This window comes from Elgaria multicarinata, chromosome 13, assembly GCF_023053635.1.
Source record: "Elgaria multicarinata webbii isolate HBS135686 ecotype San Diego chromosome 13, rElgMul1.1.pri, whole genome shotgun sequence".
Lineage (NCBI taxonomy): Eukaryota > Metazoa > Chordata > Lepidosauria > Squamata > Anguidae > Elgaria > Elgaria multicarinata.
Window position 1 is genome coordinate 5070603 of NC_086183.1, and position 17146 is coordinate 5087748.

Consider the following 17146-nt stretch of genomic DNA (forward strand, 5'->3'; position numbering starts at 1 on the left):
TTGATAGGCTGGAGTGCTGGGCTGAAAACAGCAGAATGAAATTTAATAGGGATAAATGCCAAGTTCTACATTTAGGGAATAGAAACCAAATGCACAGTTACAAGATGGGGGACACTTGGCTCAGCAATACTACAAATGAGAAAGATCTTGGAATGGTTGTAGATCACAAGCTGAATATGAGCCAACAGTGCAATATGGCTGCAAGAAAGGCAAATGCTATTTTGGGCTGCATTAATAGAAGTATAGCTTCCAAATCACGTGAGGTACTGGTTCCTCTCTATTCGGCCCTGGTTAGGCCTCATCTAGAGTATTGCGTCCAGTTCTGGGCTCCACAATTCAAGAAGGACGCAGACAAGCTGGAGCGTGTTCAGAAGAGGGCAACGAGGATGATCAGAGGTCTAGAAACAAAGCCCTATGAAGAGAGACTGAAAGAACTGGGCATGTTTAGCCTGGAGAAGAGAAGATTGAGGGGAGACATGATAGCACTCTTCAAATACTTAAAAGGTTGTCACACAGAGGAGGGCCAGGATCTCTTCTCGATCCTCCCAGAGTGCAGGACACGGAATAACGGGCTCAAGTTAAAGGAAGCCAGATTCCGGCTGGACATCAGGAAAAACTTCCTGACTGTTAGAGCAGTGCGACGGTGGAATCAGCTACCTAGGGAGGTTGTGGGCTCTCCCACACTAGAGGCATTCAAGAGGCAGCTGGACAACCATCTGTCAGGGATGCTTTAGGGTGGATTCCTTCATTGAGCAGGGGGTTGGACTCGATGGCCTTGTAGGCCCCTTCCAACTCTGCTATTCTATGATTCTATGATTCTATGACTAATAGGGTGACAGTGGTTTCACCAAAGCCTTAGAATAGGTCAGACACAAGATATCATCAAATTCATAAGGTATCATCTTCCCCACTTCTTTTTTAGTAACAGTGGGCCAGCATTATCCAACATTGTTAGTGAACAATGCAAAGAAATTAAGAATCAAGAAATCCAGCTGCCTTGCTAAGTTTTCCTCCTCAGCACCTGCACGCTCTACTTTGTGACTCTACTTCCCCGTCTGCCCCTGGCCGTCCATGCCCACTGATGTGCAAACAATGCCTGGAATCCCTTGTGGATGAAGTGTGATCTTGATGGCCCCAGGGAGAGGTTACATCTCTCTAATGAATGTAATGTGCCATGGGTTAAAAGATGGCTTCTCTGCCAAAGGGTGGCTACATGCCAGATTTGCATTCTTTAATGGTGGATATCATGTCCTAGCAGACAAAGGGAAAAAACTTTTGACCAATAGAGCATTTTATGTAACCTATGACTCGTTGACATTGTGCACCTTAACTTGAAAATTGAATGTAACTTCACTTGCTAATCCAGAATTGACCAATAGAAGGGTTAGAAAGAGACTAACACCCTCTTGCAGTCAGGGCCTATATATACTTTTTTGTGAACCGCCCAGAGAGCTTCGGCTATTGGGCGGTATAAAAATGTAATAAATAAATAAATAAATAAATACTGTGAGATTCGTTTGTTCTGGGTGCCTCCATCTTGTGGAACCGGAGAGCACCCCCATACTGCAGTATTGGAAGTAAATGGATTAAGTGTATTCTCCAGCCTCGTGTGTTTGATTGGCTATTAATGTGCCGAGGAAGTGGGCCTTTAAATCCCTGGTTAAGGGACAATTTGGGTGCAAAGCAATAAGTAGTCCCTGCCTTTTTCTGCTCAAAATAAGAACGTTCCTCAAGATTAACGTAAGAACGTAAGAAGAGCCCTGAGGGATCAGACCAAGGGTCCATCTAGTCCAGCATTCTGTTCACACAGTGGCCAACCAGCTATTGACCAAGAACCCACAAGCAGAACACGGTGCAACAGCACCCTCCCATCCATGTTCCCCAGCAGCAGCTGCATATAGGCTTCCTGCTTCTGATATTGGAAATAGCACAGCCATCAGGGCTAGAAGCCACTGATAGCCTTCTTCTCTAGGGGCTCACCTACACCAAGCAGGATATTCCACTATGAAAGCAGTATAAAAACAGTATATAAAATGCAGGAGCCACTCTACTGCTTTATAGTGGTACTGAAGTGCACTGACAACTGTTGGGGCCCATGACACATCTACACCAAGCAGGACACAGCACTATGAAAGTGGTATGAAAGCGGTCTAGAGTATGTGTCAATGGGCCCCAACAGTTGTCAGTGCAATTTAGTACCACTATAAAGTAGTAGCGTGGCTCCTGCCTTTTATATACTGCTTTTCCCACCCTGCTGGTACAGCTAGGCCGGGGCAGGCTGTTGCGGGCAGGGGAGAGGGAGGAAAAGGACAGAGCATGTGCCTCTTGCACATGTCCAATGTGAGGTGTGGGAGGGGCTAGCCTATAAAGGCAAGCCCCCACACGTCTACCCGACCCCTTTCACTTTCTGGCCCGCACCCTCCTGCCCTTCTCCAGTATGGGTCTAGCTAGTCGGCCCCGTTGGAGGGGGGGCTGAGTAGGAATTTTACCTGCCACATATTGGGTGTGGTGTACATGTTTTTTGCCTACTCCATACTGGAATTTAAGATTAGTCAAGGGTGGTTAAACAGGTTGATTCGTTGGCAGGGTTGTGCGGGAATCTTGGATTTTCAGATGATGTTGGTGAGCACTCATTGGGCACCTTTATGGTGATTGGCAGGTTCTGAGGTCTGGTCCTCGGGGACTGTGGGGATGCCTTTGGGGCGCTCGCTGTCTCACTTACTTGGTGTTATGCGCCTCCAAGTGGGAGTGACATGGGGGGGGGGTTCCCCCAAGCACTCACGTGTAGCTTAAGCAAGGAGCCAGGTTTTCATCCAACTCCTGGCTTGGCCGAGTGGCTTACCCTTTATGCAGGCTAGTTGCTGGAGACAGGTTGCTTGATTCCCACACTCTCACATGCAGATCCAGGGAGGGGTGAGTTACCCAGTTTAAATAAAGAGGCCCTAGTTATACCCAAGCTCTGGTGTCCATGTCATTATTTCCTCACTTCTTCCTCTATCCACAATATCCTGCTTGGTGTAGATGAGCCCCAGGAAATGCAGGTTGCTTACCTGTAACTGTAGTTCTTCGAGTGGTCATCTATGCATTCACACATATGGGCTTTGCGCCTGCGCAGAGACCAAACCGGAATCTCCAATAGCTTAGGGAAACCCTTTTGGGCGGGAACCCCTTCCCCACGCTACCGCGCATGTCCACGGGGTTCCCGCCCCTCCCTCAGTTTACAGGAGTCCGCCATTGTGCCCCCATAAACATACGTGTAATTCAATAAAGAGGATTAAATAAATATATAGTCAATTATGTCATTATTAAATATCACACCACCAAGAGGGGATGGTGGGTGGGTTGTGTGAATGCATAGATGACCACTCGAAGAACTACAGTTACAGGTAAGCAACCTGCATTTCTTCATCGTGGTCTCTATGCATCACACATATGGGCGAGTAGCAAGCTCACATACCTTGGAGGTGGGTTGGTGTATTATTTCAACACTTCCGAGAGCACCGCCCTTCCAAATGAACAGTCATGTCTGGATCGAGTGTCTAAGCTATAATGCTTGACAAATGTGGAAGGGGTGGACCAAGTCGCAGCCTTGCAAACGTCCTGAAGTGGAACACCCCTGTTGAAGGCCACCGACGTTGACATCGCTCTGGTTGAATGAGCTGTCACAGGTCGATGAATTTCTAGTTTGGAAATAGAGTAGGCAAGTTGAATTGTCTCTACTATCCAGCGTGACAATCGCTGGCATGACACTGGGAGTCCTTTATAAGGCTCACCATAACATACAAATAGTTGTCTGGATTTCCTAAACCCTTCAGTTCTAGCTCTATAGAAAGAGAGAGCCCTTCTAACGTCCAACATGTGGAGAGCAGTGTCTGCAGGCGTTGTAGGGTTTGAAAAGAAGGCTGGCAAAATAATGTCCTGAGTCAAGTGAAAGGGTGTCACGACCTTTGGTAAAAAAGATGGGTCTGTACGCAACACAACCTTGTCATTATGGAAAATTGTATAAGGCGCATCTATCCTTAGAGCTCTAAGCTCACTTGCACGCCTTGCTGAAGTTATGGCAATCAGGAACACAGTCTTGAGAGTCAAGAGTCTTAAGTCCGTTGTAGCCATGGGCTCAAAAGGTTTCCTCATCAATGCATGGAGCACAACCGACAAGCTCCACGACGGTACGATGTTTCTAGTTGTTGGTATGGTGTTTTTCAGACCCTTTAAAAATTCTTTAGATGTAGGGTGGGTGAAAGGCGAGAACCCTTCCACACCTTCATGAAAGGCAGTGACGGCAGCCAAATGGACTCTGATGGACGAAAGTCCTAATCCTCCTCGGAAAAGTGAGAGTAGGTATTCCAGAATCACAGACATGGGACAAGTCTCAGCGATGTGATTCATTTGTACTGCAAATTTAGAAAACCTCTGCCACTTAGCCGCATATGATTTCCTTGTCGAGGGTTTTCTCGATGCAGTCAAAATACTCTGTACCGTCAATTGTTCGATACCGGAGGTCATGGTACTATTCTCCATGCTGTCATCTTGAGTGTCGAGAGGTCTGGGTGTCAAACTCTGCCTTGGTGTCGAGACAGAAGGTTCGGTATCGATGGTAGCTCGATGTAGTCCCTTCTCGACAGCCGAAGTGCATGAGGGAACCATGGTTGTCGAGGCCACCACGGTGCGATCAGAATACAGTTCGTGCTGTCTGTCCTTATCTTGGCCACGACTTTTGTCAGAAGTGGGAACGGTGGGAAGATGTAGAGTAGTCCACCTATCCACGTTCTTGTGAAGGCGTCTCCTAGCGAGTTCCTTCCGCTTCCGGCTCTGCTGCAGAAGTTGGTACAGACTGCGTTTTCTGCAGTGGCAAAGACATCGACAGCCGGATGGCCCCAATACCGAAAGAGGTTGTTTCTTACTTCGGTATCGAGCTCCCATTCGTGGTCGACACGGAAGGACCTGCTTAGGGAGTCCGCTACGATGTTCTCCTTCCCCGCTACATGGATCGCAGTCAGGTACGTCTGCCTCTTTATGCACCAGTTCCAGATCCTGAGTGTAGAGCGGGTTAGGGGGTATGACCTCGTTCCCCCTTGCCTGTTTATGTAACAGACAACTGTGGTGTTGTCTGTTGCGACCAGAACATCTTTGCCCTCGGTGATCTGGGCAAACGCTTTTAAGGCATTTTCCACCACCAAGAGTTCCAGGTGGTTGATATGTTCCCCTTTCTGTCGAGGGGACCATCGACCTTGGGCGGTGAGCGAGCTGCAGTGAGCTCCCCATCCACTGAGGGAAGCATCTGTCGTGATGGTAACCGATGGTGTTCTTTGCTGAAACGGAATCCCCTCCAAGAGGTTTCCCATCGAGAGCCACCATTTCATCGACGCTCGAACTTGTCTCGGTATCGAAAGGTAAGTATTTCGAGCATTGCGTCGAAGGTCGAAGGTCTTTAAGAACCACCCTTGAAGAATCCTCATTCGCAGTCTGGCGAATCTGATGACAGCGGTAGTCGCCGCCATCAAACCCAGCAATCTTTGGATTGTCCATGCCGAAGGTCTTGCTTGGGTTTCGATGTCGAGAATTAAATCTCGAAGTGTCTTTGCCCTTGCTGACGGGAGATAGGCTCTTCCATCCCGAGACGACAGAGTCACTCCTATGAAGTCTATCGTTCTCTGAGGAGTCAGAATAGATTTTTCCTGGTTGACCCACAGGCCTAAGGATTCTAGAAGTTCGAGAGTCGTGGCTATATTCTCCTGGAGCGTGTGACTGTCCTCCGCCACCAGGAGCCAGTCGTCTATGTATGGATAAACGTGTATTTCCTTCTTTCGCAGGTGGGCACACACAACAGCCATCACCTTCGTGAAGACCCTCGGCGCCATCGCGAGGCCGAAAGGGAGGACGTTGAATTGGAACTGCTCGACGCCGATGGAGAACCGTAGGTAAGCTCGATGCGATTTCCTGATGGAAATATGGAAATACGCATCCTTCAGGTCTACTACCGCGAACCAGACCCCTGTATGCAACAGTTGAAGGATAGAAGTGACTGTTGTCATACGAAACTTCCTTGGGGTGATGTATTTGTTCAGTTGTCTTAAGTCCATGATCGGTCGAAGACCTCCATCCTTCTTCGGGACCGTGAAGTAACGGGAGAAAAAACCCTGATTGAGTTCCTCTGCAGGTACAGGAGAGATGGCTCCCTTCGATAGCAAGGTCTGTACCTCGAACAGCAGAGGAGGGGATGGTGCTGTTACTTTCACTCCCGAAGAAGGAGGAAGGGCATCGAATTCGATGGCGTATCCCGTCTTGATGATAGTGAGCACCCAGGAGTCGGATGTTATGAACTCCCATTGATGGTACTTGGGTGCTAGGCGGTCTGTAAAAGGTAGTAGGCCCGGTACGGAGAAGTCAAAGCCGCTGCCTCTTTGAGAAATCCGGCTGATGTCTACTTTGCTGGTATCGACCTTGGTAAGGTCTCTTCCTCTGCATCTGTTGCTGTTGTTTTGGAGGTTGTTTGTCAAATTGAGGGCGCTGTTGGATCTGCTGGTACGGTTGTCTAGTCCAGCGCCTTTGCTTAAATTGTGGTTGGGGTTGTGCGAAACCCATCTTTTTGGCGGTTGTGCGAGCCTTATATATCAAATCTAAGGACTCGTCGGTCTTATTGTTGAATAGCCCCTCTCCGTCAAAGGGCAGACTTTCTATTCTAGTCTTCGTTTCATTTGTCAAGTTGGCTGATCTCAGCCAAGCGTGACGTCGAAGGGCTATAGACCCCATCATCGATTTGGAGTGAGAGTCCGTTTGATGCTTTGCTGAATTTAGTGGCAGATGGGCTATTGCAGTTGCCTCGGTATGGAAAATCCTCGCCAACTCCCTTTTATCTTCAGGCAGATGGTCAGAGAGGGAGTTTAATTTTTCTAGGATGAATATTTGGTACCTGGCCATAGTTGCCTCGTACGCAGAGGTTCGTATTCCTAGAGAAGATGAGGCATACACCTTCCTGCCGAGGTAGTCTAACTTTCTACCTTCTCTATCGGTAGGGGCTGAATGCACCTTCTGCGATCTTCCCTGGGCAGATTCCACAATTATGGAATTAGGTTTTGGGTGCTGGAATAGAAACTCGGCGTTGGCTTCCTTGACCTTATACATTGACTCCAACCTTTTAGATGTCGATTGAGCTGCACAAGGATTTTTCCAGGAGGTTTGTGCTGTCCTCCGCAGTGTAGGAGGGAAGGGAATAGCGATGGTCGAGCTAGATTCCGTTCGAGTCACATCGTAGATTGGGTCATCATCGATCTCTGTTGGTTGATCGATGTCGAGACCTAGAGACTTGGCCATTCGAAGTACTTGGTCGGAGAATTTTCCCACATCTTCTGAGGCGGAGACAGGTTCATGGATATTTACAATATCGTCAGGTGAAGGCATAGATGGGGCTACAGACACTATAGAGTCTGAATCAGACCTGTAGTCCTCATCAGGAGAATCTTGAACCGCCCGAACCGTCTGATGCACTGGCTGCAGAGTCCGCTCATGTTGAGGTGAAGAGGCGACGACAGTTGCAGTCGGTATCGATCGATGTTCTGTTCGCTCAGCCCTACTATCTCGGCTACGAGGTGTATAGGATCGAGGATCTGGAGGAATTTGTAAAACTCTTGAATTTGGAGGAGGCTGTGCATAGTGATCATACCGTCTGCGCTCAGAAGGATAATAGTCCTGGGGGCGGTAATATTCCCAATCATAAGGGTAATCCCGATGATATTCAGAGTATTGAGATACTCGATCAAAGTCCGGACCAGGAGCTTGGCGTTGTCGGTGTGGAACAAGCCCAGTCGGCTCTTCTAGATCAACAGTGCACGGTACCGGAGCAGATGGTATGGAAGCAACTGATGTGGAGTCCCGAATTTCACCCTCCGACATCGAACTCCTCGCTGTCGGTAAAGGTGCTGGTAACGGCAATTGTGTCGATACGGAGGTTGGTGCCGACCTGGTAGGCTCGGCGGGTACCGAAGATAGGGTATCGACCTTCGAGGTGCAGCGTCTTTCAGCGTCCTTCCTCTTTTTCTTATTTTTTCTTTAGTCGTTCCGCCGATTTAGGGGTCCGAGCCTTTTTTGAAATCTTCTTGGCTGCGGAAACCGCTAGGGATCGGCCTGGCGTCAGGGGTATGGCCCTGTTATCCGCCATCAACTCCTCATCAATAATAACGGACTGAACTTCAGGGCTAAGAGTTTTTTCCATTGCCCTTGAGGAGGGTTGTTCCTTACGCTTTTGAGGCGTAGGTTCAGTCGCTCGTAGAGCTTTTTCCCAGAGTATAGACCGCAGTCTATCTGATCTATTTTTCCGCGTTTGTTTAGTAAACGCCATACAATGGTGGCACTGTTGAACTTTATGTGCCTCGCCCAAACACAGTACACAGAGCGAGTGGCCATCCTTAGGTGGCAATTTAGCGCCACATTTGACGCACTTCCTAAAAGGGGCCCTTACGGCCATGCGCCTCAGGCGCCGAACGTGATCAGCAATCGCTGGAAAAAAAGGGTAGAAAGATAACAACAATATATATATATATATATATATATATATATATATATATTTAGGTAAGACAAGAAAAAGGAGAAGAGAAGTGCAGAAAGCAAAAAGGTTGCAGAAAGCAAAAAGGTAAGTATCACTACGAAGCTGGAGAGAACACGGTTTCTACGTCTGTGCACGATGGCGGACGACGAAGAACTGAGGGAAGGGCGGGAACCCCGTGGACATGCGCGGTAGCGTGGGGGAGGGGTTCCCGCCCAAAAGCGTTTCCCTAAGCTATTGGAGATTCCGGTTTGGTCTCTGCGCAGGCGCAAAGCCCATATGTGTGATGCATAGAGACCACGATGAAGAATTTATGCAACCCCCTTTTAAAGCCATCCAAATTAGTGGCCATCCCAACATCTTGTGGCAGTGAGTTCCATAATTTAACTATGTGCTGTGTGAAGAAGTATGTGTTGTGTTTTCTTTTTCAAAATGAAATCCACCTGAGAATGGGGCTTCAATCTATGCAACTGTCTGTATTGGGTGGTTTTAGCCCTTAACAGTTTCATGGATGGGTCTACGGACCATTTGCTTGCTTCCAAAAACATTCCCCTATGGTCTTTTTTCTTCCCCTTTCTGGCCAGCAAGCTGGTGGCATGAGCTTTGATAAATGATGTACAGTCATCCATCTCTGATGCTAGCACTTAGATGATGAATGGAGAACATTTGGAAAGCAGAGAGAGAAGGGGGGAGGAATATAAAATTGATAGCCTAGAAAAGGAACAAAAAAAATTGTGTTGGCAACTACTATGGCCAATACAAAACAAAACAGTTTAATAAGGAAAAGGTGGCAGTGAAAAGTATTAGCAGAAATAAAATTGAAGTGTTGATCAAGGACAAGAGAATGAAAACTGTTCTTCTTTCTCTCCCCCCCCCCTTTTTTTTAAAGCTATTCTTTGTGGGGAGAGCACCTAAATAAAGTCAGAATCCTAAACAGGTTACTAGGGCCAGATCTACACCAAGCAGGATATAACACTTTGTAAGCGGTTTGAAAGCAGTATATAGAATGCGTCCTGGGCCCGCCCAGTTGCCAGTGCACTTCAAAACTGTCATACAGCAGTAGGATGGATCCTGCCTACATACATCCAAGTGGGGATGCAGGGAGATCTCCCTCCCCCAGCAAAAAACATGTAATGGATTGTTTTTATTGTAACACATTGCTGTAAGTGTTCTGCAAATAATATTACACAAAAGGTTCTCCATTGCATCGTTATGGGGCATTGGATGGGGCTGGGCAATGGCAGCTACCAAACACACAAAATGCTGAATAATACAGAGAGAACATTCTGCAAGGTGGTGTCCTTTTGCAGAGGTAGGGTGAGAGAAAAACAACTCAGATGTTTCATCAGCAATAGTCTTCTAAACTTTCTTGGCTCATGCCTAATTTGAACCCAAGTCACTATACCACACTAGATCTCAGGTAACATGATGTAAAGCACCAAAAGGCAGTTGTAAAGTTGGGGATGTGCAAATCAACAAAACCTGAGTGCATCAAAGTTTTTCTAATTCCAAATTGTAGCTCATTCTTTCTTGTGTCCATATCCAGTTGCACGCTTTAGGGGTGGGGGTGTTCTTTCTATCTTTTTGTTTTTGCATGAAAATTCATTTGTATTTTTGTCTGCATTTTTCTGAATGTACACTTCAATTGTGCACACATTTGGTATGGACATATTTTCCTCCCATTGGTTAAAGTGGGATTGTGCACATTTTCAATACTCTGGAAATATATTTTTTCATGTGCGTTTTCTAATTTACTCATTTTTCAGATGTGTGTGTGTGTGTGTGTGTGTGTATGTATGTGTGCTGCAAATCGTGTTGCAGCTTGGAAATATATAGATTTCAACTGCACATTGTGTTTGGGTCTGTGTTCAGTTCTGGGAGGTGCAAACTACAGTAAATTACAGTCAAAAACAAACTGAAATGAATGTATCCTAAATCTCTAGCTTCCAGTATCCAGTCTGCAGTGCTTGACCTCCTGTGACACCAACACATGGTCCCTTCCAGCAGCCAGCCAGGCTATGATCTATAGGTCAAGGGTGCCCCCTTAGATTGGAGAATTGGCTGAGAGGTGTCAGCTCATTCCTCATCCTTGGATCCCAAGGGAGATGCACCCGCCCTATAAAACTCTTCCTTCTTGGCCTGTCTGACAGCCTGAGCAACTAGTTACATTGAGTTACAACACAGACTTTCTTGCACCCCTGCCTTACTCCACTTTGCCTCATCTAGCCAATCTGGTATTTGACTTCAAGCCTGTCTGTGACTAAATCGGCTGTTTTTGGTCTTTGGTTCCTGTTTGCTGGATCTCCCACTTCCATCCCACATGCCCATTGGTTTACCCATGTAAGTCCTGGACTCTTGGGCTGCCTGCTACATACTAAGTCCCAGGCCTGACACATGAAAGTCTGTCTTTGAATGGGAAGAATCATAAAATCATAGAATCATAGAATAGTAGAGTTGGAAGGGGCCTATAAGGCCATTGAGTCCAACCCCCCTACATCAGTTGTGCCTGGAGGACAGCACCACTGCTTTGATTATGGCCAATTATAATAAAGCAAGGGGAGACCCACATCTAACTGTATAACCAAACCCAAGTGAGTTTTAATGTTCATTCAGATCATGAAAAGTGCATGTTCATATTGTCTCTTTTGCATTTCCAACTTTACCGCCCACCTCTACTCTTGTATGCTTAGGAGAATCTCATCTTGATGTTTTTCAAGAGAATCAATGTTGACACTTTTGCTGAAGAGCAAAGACGACATGGCATCCCAGCTGCTTGGTGACCATTCTTTGTTAAGCTGATCAATTGTTAATACTCAGTGATTATGGTTTACGTTTACTGTACAGGAGCTAAGAGCCAAAAATCTCTCCCCACTGACTTCCAAAAGTGCCCCCTTCAGCTAGTGGGGGAGGCAGAGAAGTCATGTTGCTGTGGTATGAGTTTGGATGCAAGAGGCCAAGAGCTGGGACTTTTGGAGCTGGAATGTAGGTAATCTAGGGCTTTAAAACAGGTTAGGGATGGGCAAATTCATCCTAATTTGGGTCATACGCTACTTTCCAGACCCTCACCAGCTGTACATTGGGAGTTTGCAGGAACCTGAAAAGCGTAGCTGTCCAATCCCTCTGAGCTGCCATTTTGCATAAAAATGGCATCTCAGCCTTTTTCGTAAAGGCCCGTTTGCACAAATAGCAAGCATAAAGCAGCCATTTACAGAAGATTACAGATGTAAATTGAACAACTATGCCTGTAATATTGCATAAATGCCCCCTCTACAACTGTCATTTGTGCAAATGTGCCTTTGAGAAAAGGTCTGAGTCGCCATTGTTACGCAAAAGGGAGGACTGGTGAGGGATCAGGCAGTGGCAGACTCCAAGACAGGCACACAGAAATCCATTGGTGATTTCTCGCTGGGCCTTGAGGCCCATCTGGACACCTGCACCATCCCTACTAAGGGTACACACACTGTGAGAATACAGTGCAGCATTCTGTGGAGTTGCTCCCTACTTTTAAAAGTCTGCTTAATTTCAAAAGGCTCAGCTTGTATATTTGTGAGTAAAACATATTAGGGCTGTGCTCCACTCCATTCTGAATCCCCAGATCCGGAGCGGATTGGGCCGATCCGGACCCCCTAAATTCAGATCCGAATCAGGTCGAGGGAGGTCTGGATCGGTTCAGAAGAGGTCCGGATCGATCCGGAGTGGTTCAGACCTGATCCAGAAGGTCCGGATTGGGATCCAGAGCAGATCAGAGGGTCCCTGCACAGGCCTAAAACATATATCAAAGAGACACCAGAAGTTTCCGTTACACTCTCTCTCTCTCTCTCTCTCTCTCTCTCACACACACACACACACACACACACACACACACACACAGAGGAAATTAAACCTTTCAGTGCTGCCCCCTAGACTTTTCAGTGTCTGCAGATGCAGGAAGTACTTAATAACACCAGAGGAATTCCTTAGATAAGCAACAGGGAATATTCTGCTTTCTCCAACACCATCTGCCTGTCTGTTTCCAGATGGACAGAGCCAAATAACCTCCTGACTCCTGATTAAGCAATAAAGTTTCACAAACCTGATCTTTTAAACACCCCCCCACCTCAGTTGTCACAAGCACAGGGCATAATTTATTTACCTACAAAGCCCTGCTCATCTCTCACACCAGCAGAGCAGCTGGCTTTCAGTGTTGTTTCTGCTTCTTTAACCCAGATTCTTCCAGCCGAGCTAACTGAAAGGTTATGGGACTTGTTCTGAAGTTACCCCAGAGAGCAAACAGCTCTCTGCATAATGTAACACATGAGAACTTTCGGAGTACTTCAAGGCCAGAGGAGACCATTACAAGTTGTCAACATTTGACCTCGTGCACAAAAATGGGTCACGCAGAAATTCACCCAGTTCATTCCCGCCTCAAGATAACTCTGGGAAATCGCTGCCCTCCATTATCATAGACTTTGCTTGATATGGAAGCTTTGTCACAGTGAGATCTTCATCAGCCAGGGAACTGAGCCACGGGCATCCCTTCATGGTGTAACAGGAGCACGAAAAATCATAAGTGCCACAAGGAAAGAGTCCTGCTACAGAAGAACAGTCTTCACTAGCGCTGATTCTGGATGCTGCTTTTCAAGGCAGACTTGTACTGAGGCAGACAACTGGTACATCTAACCGCATAGCGTCAACTCTGACAGGCAGCAGATTTCCAGGTCTCAAGCAGACATCTTTCCTAGCCTTGCTGCCCATGGAGATGGGGTATCAAAAATGGACAAATCCGTTAAGTATCATCTCAGCAAGGTTCTCCTTCTGTCCCACTTCTCTGCGAGCTTCCCCAACCCAGACACAGAAGTGCAAATATATTTTGGTCCACACTTTTCAAAATGTACACATTTTTTTACACAAGCATGTCTGTGTCCAGTTCAGAAATGTACCCATTTTTCTTTGCACATTTTTCAAATGAGTACATGATGTCAAACATATTTCTTTTTTCTTTGCGAAACACATCACAAGTGTGGTGACTTATGGATTTCTGACTACAAGTTGTATTTGGGTCCAAATTCAATCATGGGACATGCAAATAGAATAATCACACATTAAAATGCAAACCCAGAAAATGTCTTACCCGTCCCTACCAAAGACTGAACGCCGGCATCATCTGCACACAAAACACGTGTTACACCTTGTGGCTTACAGTGCCATATATTCAACAGGCACACACTGAACAGAACAAACAGTTGAATTTGGAACTAAGAATTTCTGCAATCAGAATGTTATGGGAATCAAACAACACTGTGTATAACTTAGCATAATTAGTCTGTTTTTTTAAGCACTGAGAGTAACAGAAGAGCCAAGCAGAGGCTAGAGATGTGTAAGCGTCCTATTGCTCACCCTGAAAAGAACTGGTGGTTTTCAAGTGTTTGTACTAAACACTCAATAAACGCTCAAGGGGATTTTCAAGTGTTCAATATGAGCACACAACTAGCATAATTTCGCCACCACTCTTTCTTCCCTGAAGCTTCTTCTTCCCCAAGTTAAAACCTTGGGGAAAAGAGAGGGGCCACAGAAGGCGGAGGGCTCCCATTTCAGAAGAAATGCAGCAAATGACCTGTGCAGTAACGTTGTCTCTTGGGACCATGGGGCTTGTAGTCAAATCCCATATTCTTCAGCAGTAATGGATGTTTTGCAAGTCAGTTGCCACTAAGGAGAGGCTTTGGGAATCCTCTTCTGTGATGATAGGTGCCTTCTGCCACCTGCGTCTCCAAAGTAAAGCATTTATCTCTTTGAAAAGGGTGGTGGGAGGACACAGCGAAAGAACACAGGAACCTAGGAAGGTGTCTTATACTGAGTCTAACACTTAGCCCATCTAGCTCAGTACTGCCAACGCTGACTGGCAGCAGCTTACCAGGGGTTCAGGCAAGATCTCCTAGCCCTACCTGCTAGGAATTCCACATCCAAAGCATTTGCTCTAATACTGAGCTACAGCCCTACTCCAACAGTGGTACAGGCAAGGCACGAAGTCCCATTCAAATCTGGCCCTGCTCGAAGGAGGGCTGCGTCCAACTCAAACTTAGTTACTGTTTGGAAAGCGTCTGTATTTCTACGGTCTGCCACTTCATTCACTTGATTCCTAGCGTCGATCACAGGAAATCTCACCTAGGAATCTCCATTGATGGGAAATCTGTTTTATTTGTTCCCTAGTCTGACCGAATCGGCTCACATCTGTGGGCTGAGGCATGTTTTCCCCTCCTAAATCTGGGAAAGTTTTGCATTTTTATTTGTGCAAATAGAGATTTGCCTAAATTTGAAGAAATGGACCGAATCCTGGGGGAGGGGGAGGGCGAACCAAGGGAAGCTCATCGAGGTCCACCCCCACTCACCCAATGAATTCCTCCAATATCCCTAATCTTATTCAGCCTGCTTGGTCCTGGTTAAAATGAAGCTTAAACTATCTCAGAAGCTGAAATCCTGTTTCGATATACATAAATTAGGGGATAGAGAACTCGTGGGGCTCACTGACCACTGCTCAGCCGGCCCTATTCTGGGAGCTGGCCGTGCCCATTGCTTGGCAATGAGCCCTGTCCGAAGCCTCCAGAAAGTGTGCAATTCCCCTGGCATGTTGTTGCATATTTTCTCGCCCTGCATTAATGGGGGCTGCCGTCATTGCAGCGGGGGTAAAGGACAAAGGGGGTGTGCAGGCCTGGGCAAAACTGAGTTCCGCCCGGACCTGCCCCCCTTTGTCCTTTGTCAATGATGGGGCAAAAACCTGCCAGGTGTGTCCGTTGGGGGCCTAGGAAGGCTGGGCGTGGAGGCACCCGCTGCCCTCATGGCCTCAGGTGGGTTTTCGCTCCATCAGCATTGCCAAACATCACCCCTTTCCCCCTTAGCTTTGCTTTCCTCGTGAGTCGCACAGGGGATTTGTGGGTGAGCACTTCAGCGTTTGGTGAAGGGGAGCAAAATCTCTCCTAACATTTTCAGAAGTAGCTGAATAAAGTTATCTGTCATCCTTAAAGAAGGGGAGGGTGGGCGACACTCCAAGCCCAGCTCTTCTAGCACCAACTTGTAATTAACTTCTCCAGATGTCTCAAGCAGCAAGCGCACTGATAACACCGCACCGTCCAATACTCTTTGCAATATTTTTGAGGGCTTATCAAGCATGTGAAATCCAGACAGTTGAGATAACTCCACAGAAAAAGAGCGGGACCCTGCTTTTATTGCAACATAAAACCTTCCATCTAAGTGTTTTAATCCAGCCAGCAGACATCTTAATATGTTCCTGAACATTTTCCTTTCCTGAATGACAGAGTATTAAAAGCAAACTCGCAGGAGGACTCTTTTTCCATACCTCGTTCTTAGATTTCCCTGCTGGGGCAGCCCATCGTAGACAGATAACACATCGAAATCCTCCTCTAGCGCAAAGGACTGGAAAACAAGCTGCACTCTGTTCTGCTCCAAGGCGGTGATTGTCCACGTACAGTTTGCATAATTTGGGTAGCCGTACGGGAATCCCGGACTCTGTATTGTCCCGTTTGGACCTCGCAAAACGTAACTGCAGTTCTGGGCTGGGAGAAGATGAAAGGGAAAAAAAGACAAAGGGAATTGCATCACTGCTACAGGATTTCAAATCAAGGGCCACTGCTGAGCTTCAGCTATGGGGTGATATATAAATGTAATAAATTAATCATCATCATCATCATCATCATCATCATCCACGACACACATACACACAATCAATCAATCTTATGAGTTGACAGCCTGATCGAGGGTGGGGCGGGATGTTTAAATATCTCTTTCCTTTCTGCTTCCTGCTGTTTTTTCAAAATGCTGCAAGCAATGTCTGTACATGAAACCACTGCTGGTTTAACTCCCCACCACAAAACTAAATATTTATTTTATCTTTTTTACATTTACATCCTGCTTTCCCCTCCCCCCTTCTGTAAGGAACCCAAAGTGGCTTACATGACCCTCTGCCTACTGTCCACTTTATCCTCACCACAACCCTGTGAGGTCAGTCAGACTGAGAGGCAGTGACTGGCCCAGAGTCACCCAGTGAGCTTCGTGGCCTGGTAGAGACTAGAACCTCGATCTCCTGAGTCCCAGTCCAAGGCTCTACCCGCCGCACCACACTGATTATTCATTACAGCAGGAGTGAACAACCTGCAGCCCTAGCATTGTATGTGTCCCTCAGCCAATTTCCAGAAGCCCTCAGCAATCCATCAATTCAGATCTCAGGGAAGGACAATCACCCTCTCCACCGGCAGTCCAGTGGGAAAGTAGGGGAGAGAAGTGGCTGTTAGAAAAGGAGAAAAGGAGAATGATAAGAGGATGGCAGAAACAGAGAGAGAGAGAGAGAGAGAGAGGCCATGCCCACCACTGGCTCAGGCCTCTGTGGGCATGAATGGGCCATCCTCAGGCATTGCTTAGAGTGCCAAATTAAGTAGTGCACCAAATTCAAGATAAGGGGAATGTCTTTTTTTAAAAACAAAGCTTTCTTAGTTTTCTAAGAGTTTTCTTTCTTCTTTCTCCGTTGGATGTGATGGTACTGGAAGTTAAAGCAGGATAGTGTCATAGATGATTTTTGAATTGCAACAACAAAAAATATATCATTAACATTTTAAT

The 17146-nt window shown here is 46.7% G+C and overlaps 1 protein-coding gene across 1 annotated transcript in view; it reads right to left on the reverse strand.

Annotated features, from left to right (window-relative positions):
* The window catches only part of CSMD2 (CUB and Sushi multiple domains 2), a 784677-nt gene that overhangs the window by 670041 nt on the left and 97490 nt on the right, over positions 1–17146 (reverse strand). Inside the window, exon 2 of the mRNA XM_063140724.1 lies at positions 15873–16089. Coding sequence (XP_062996794.1) covers positions 15873–16089 — 217 coding nt within the window. The remainder of the gene's footprint in view (positions 1–15872; positions 16090–17146) is intronic.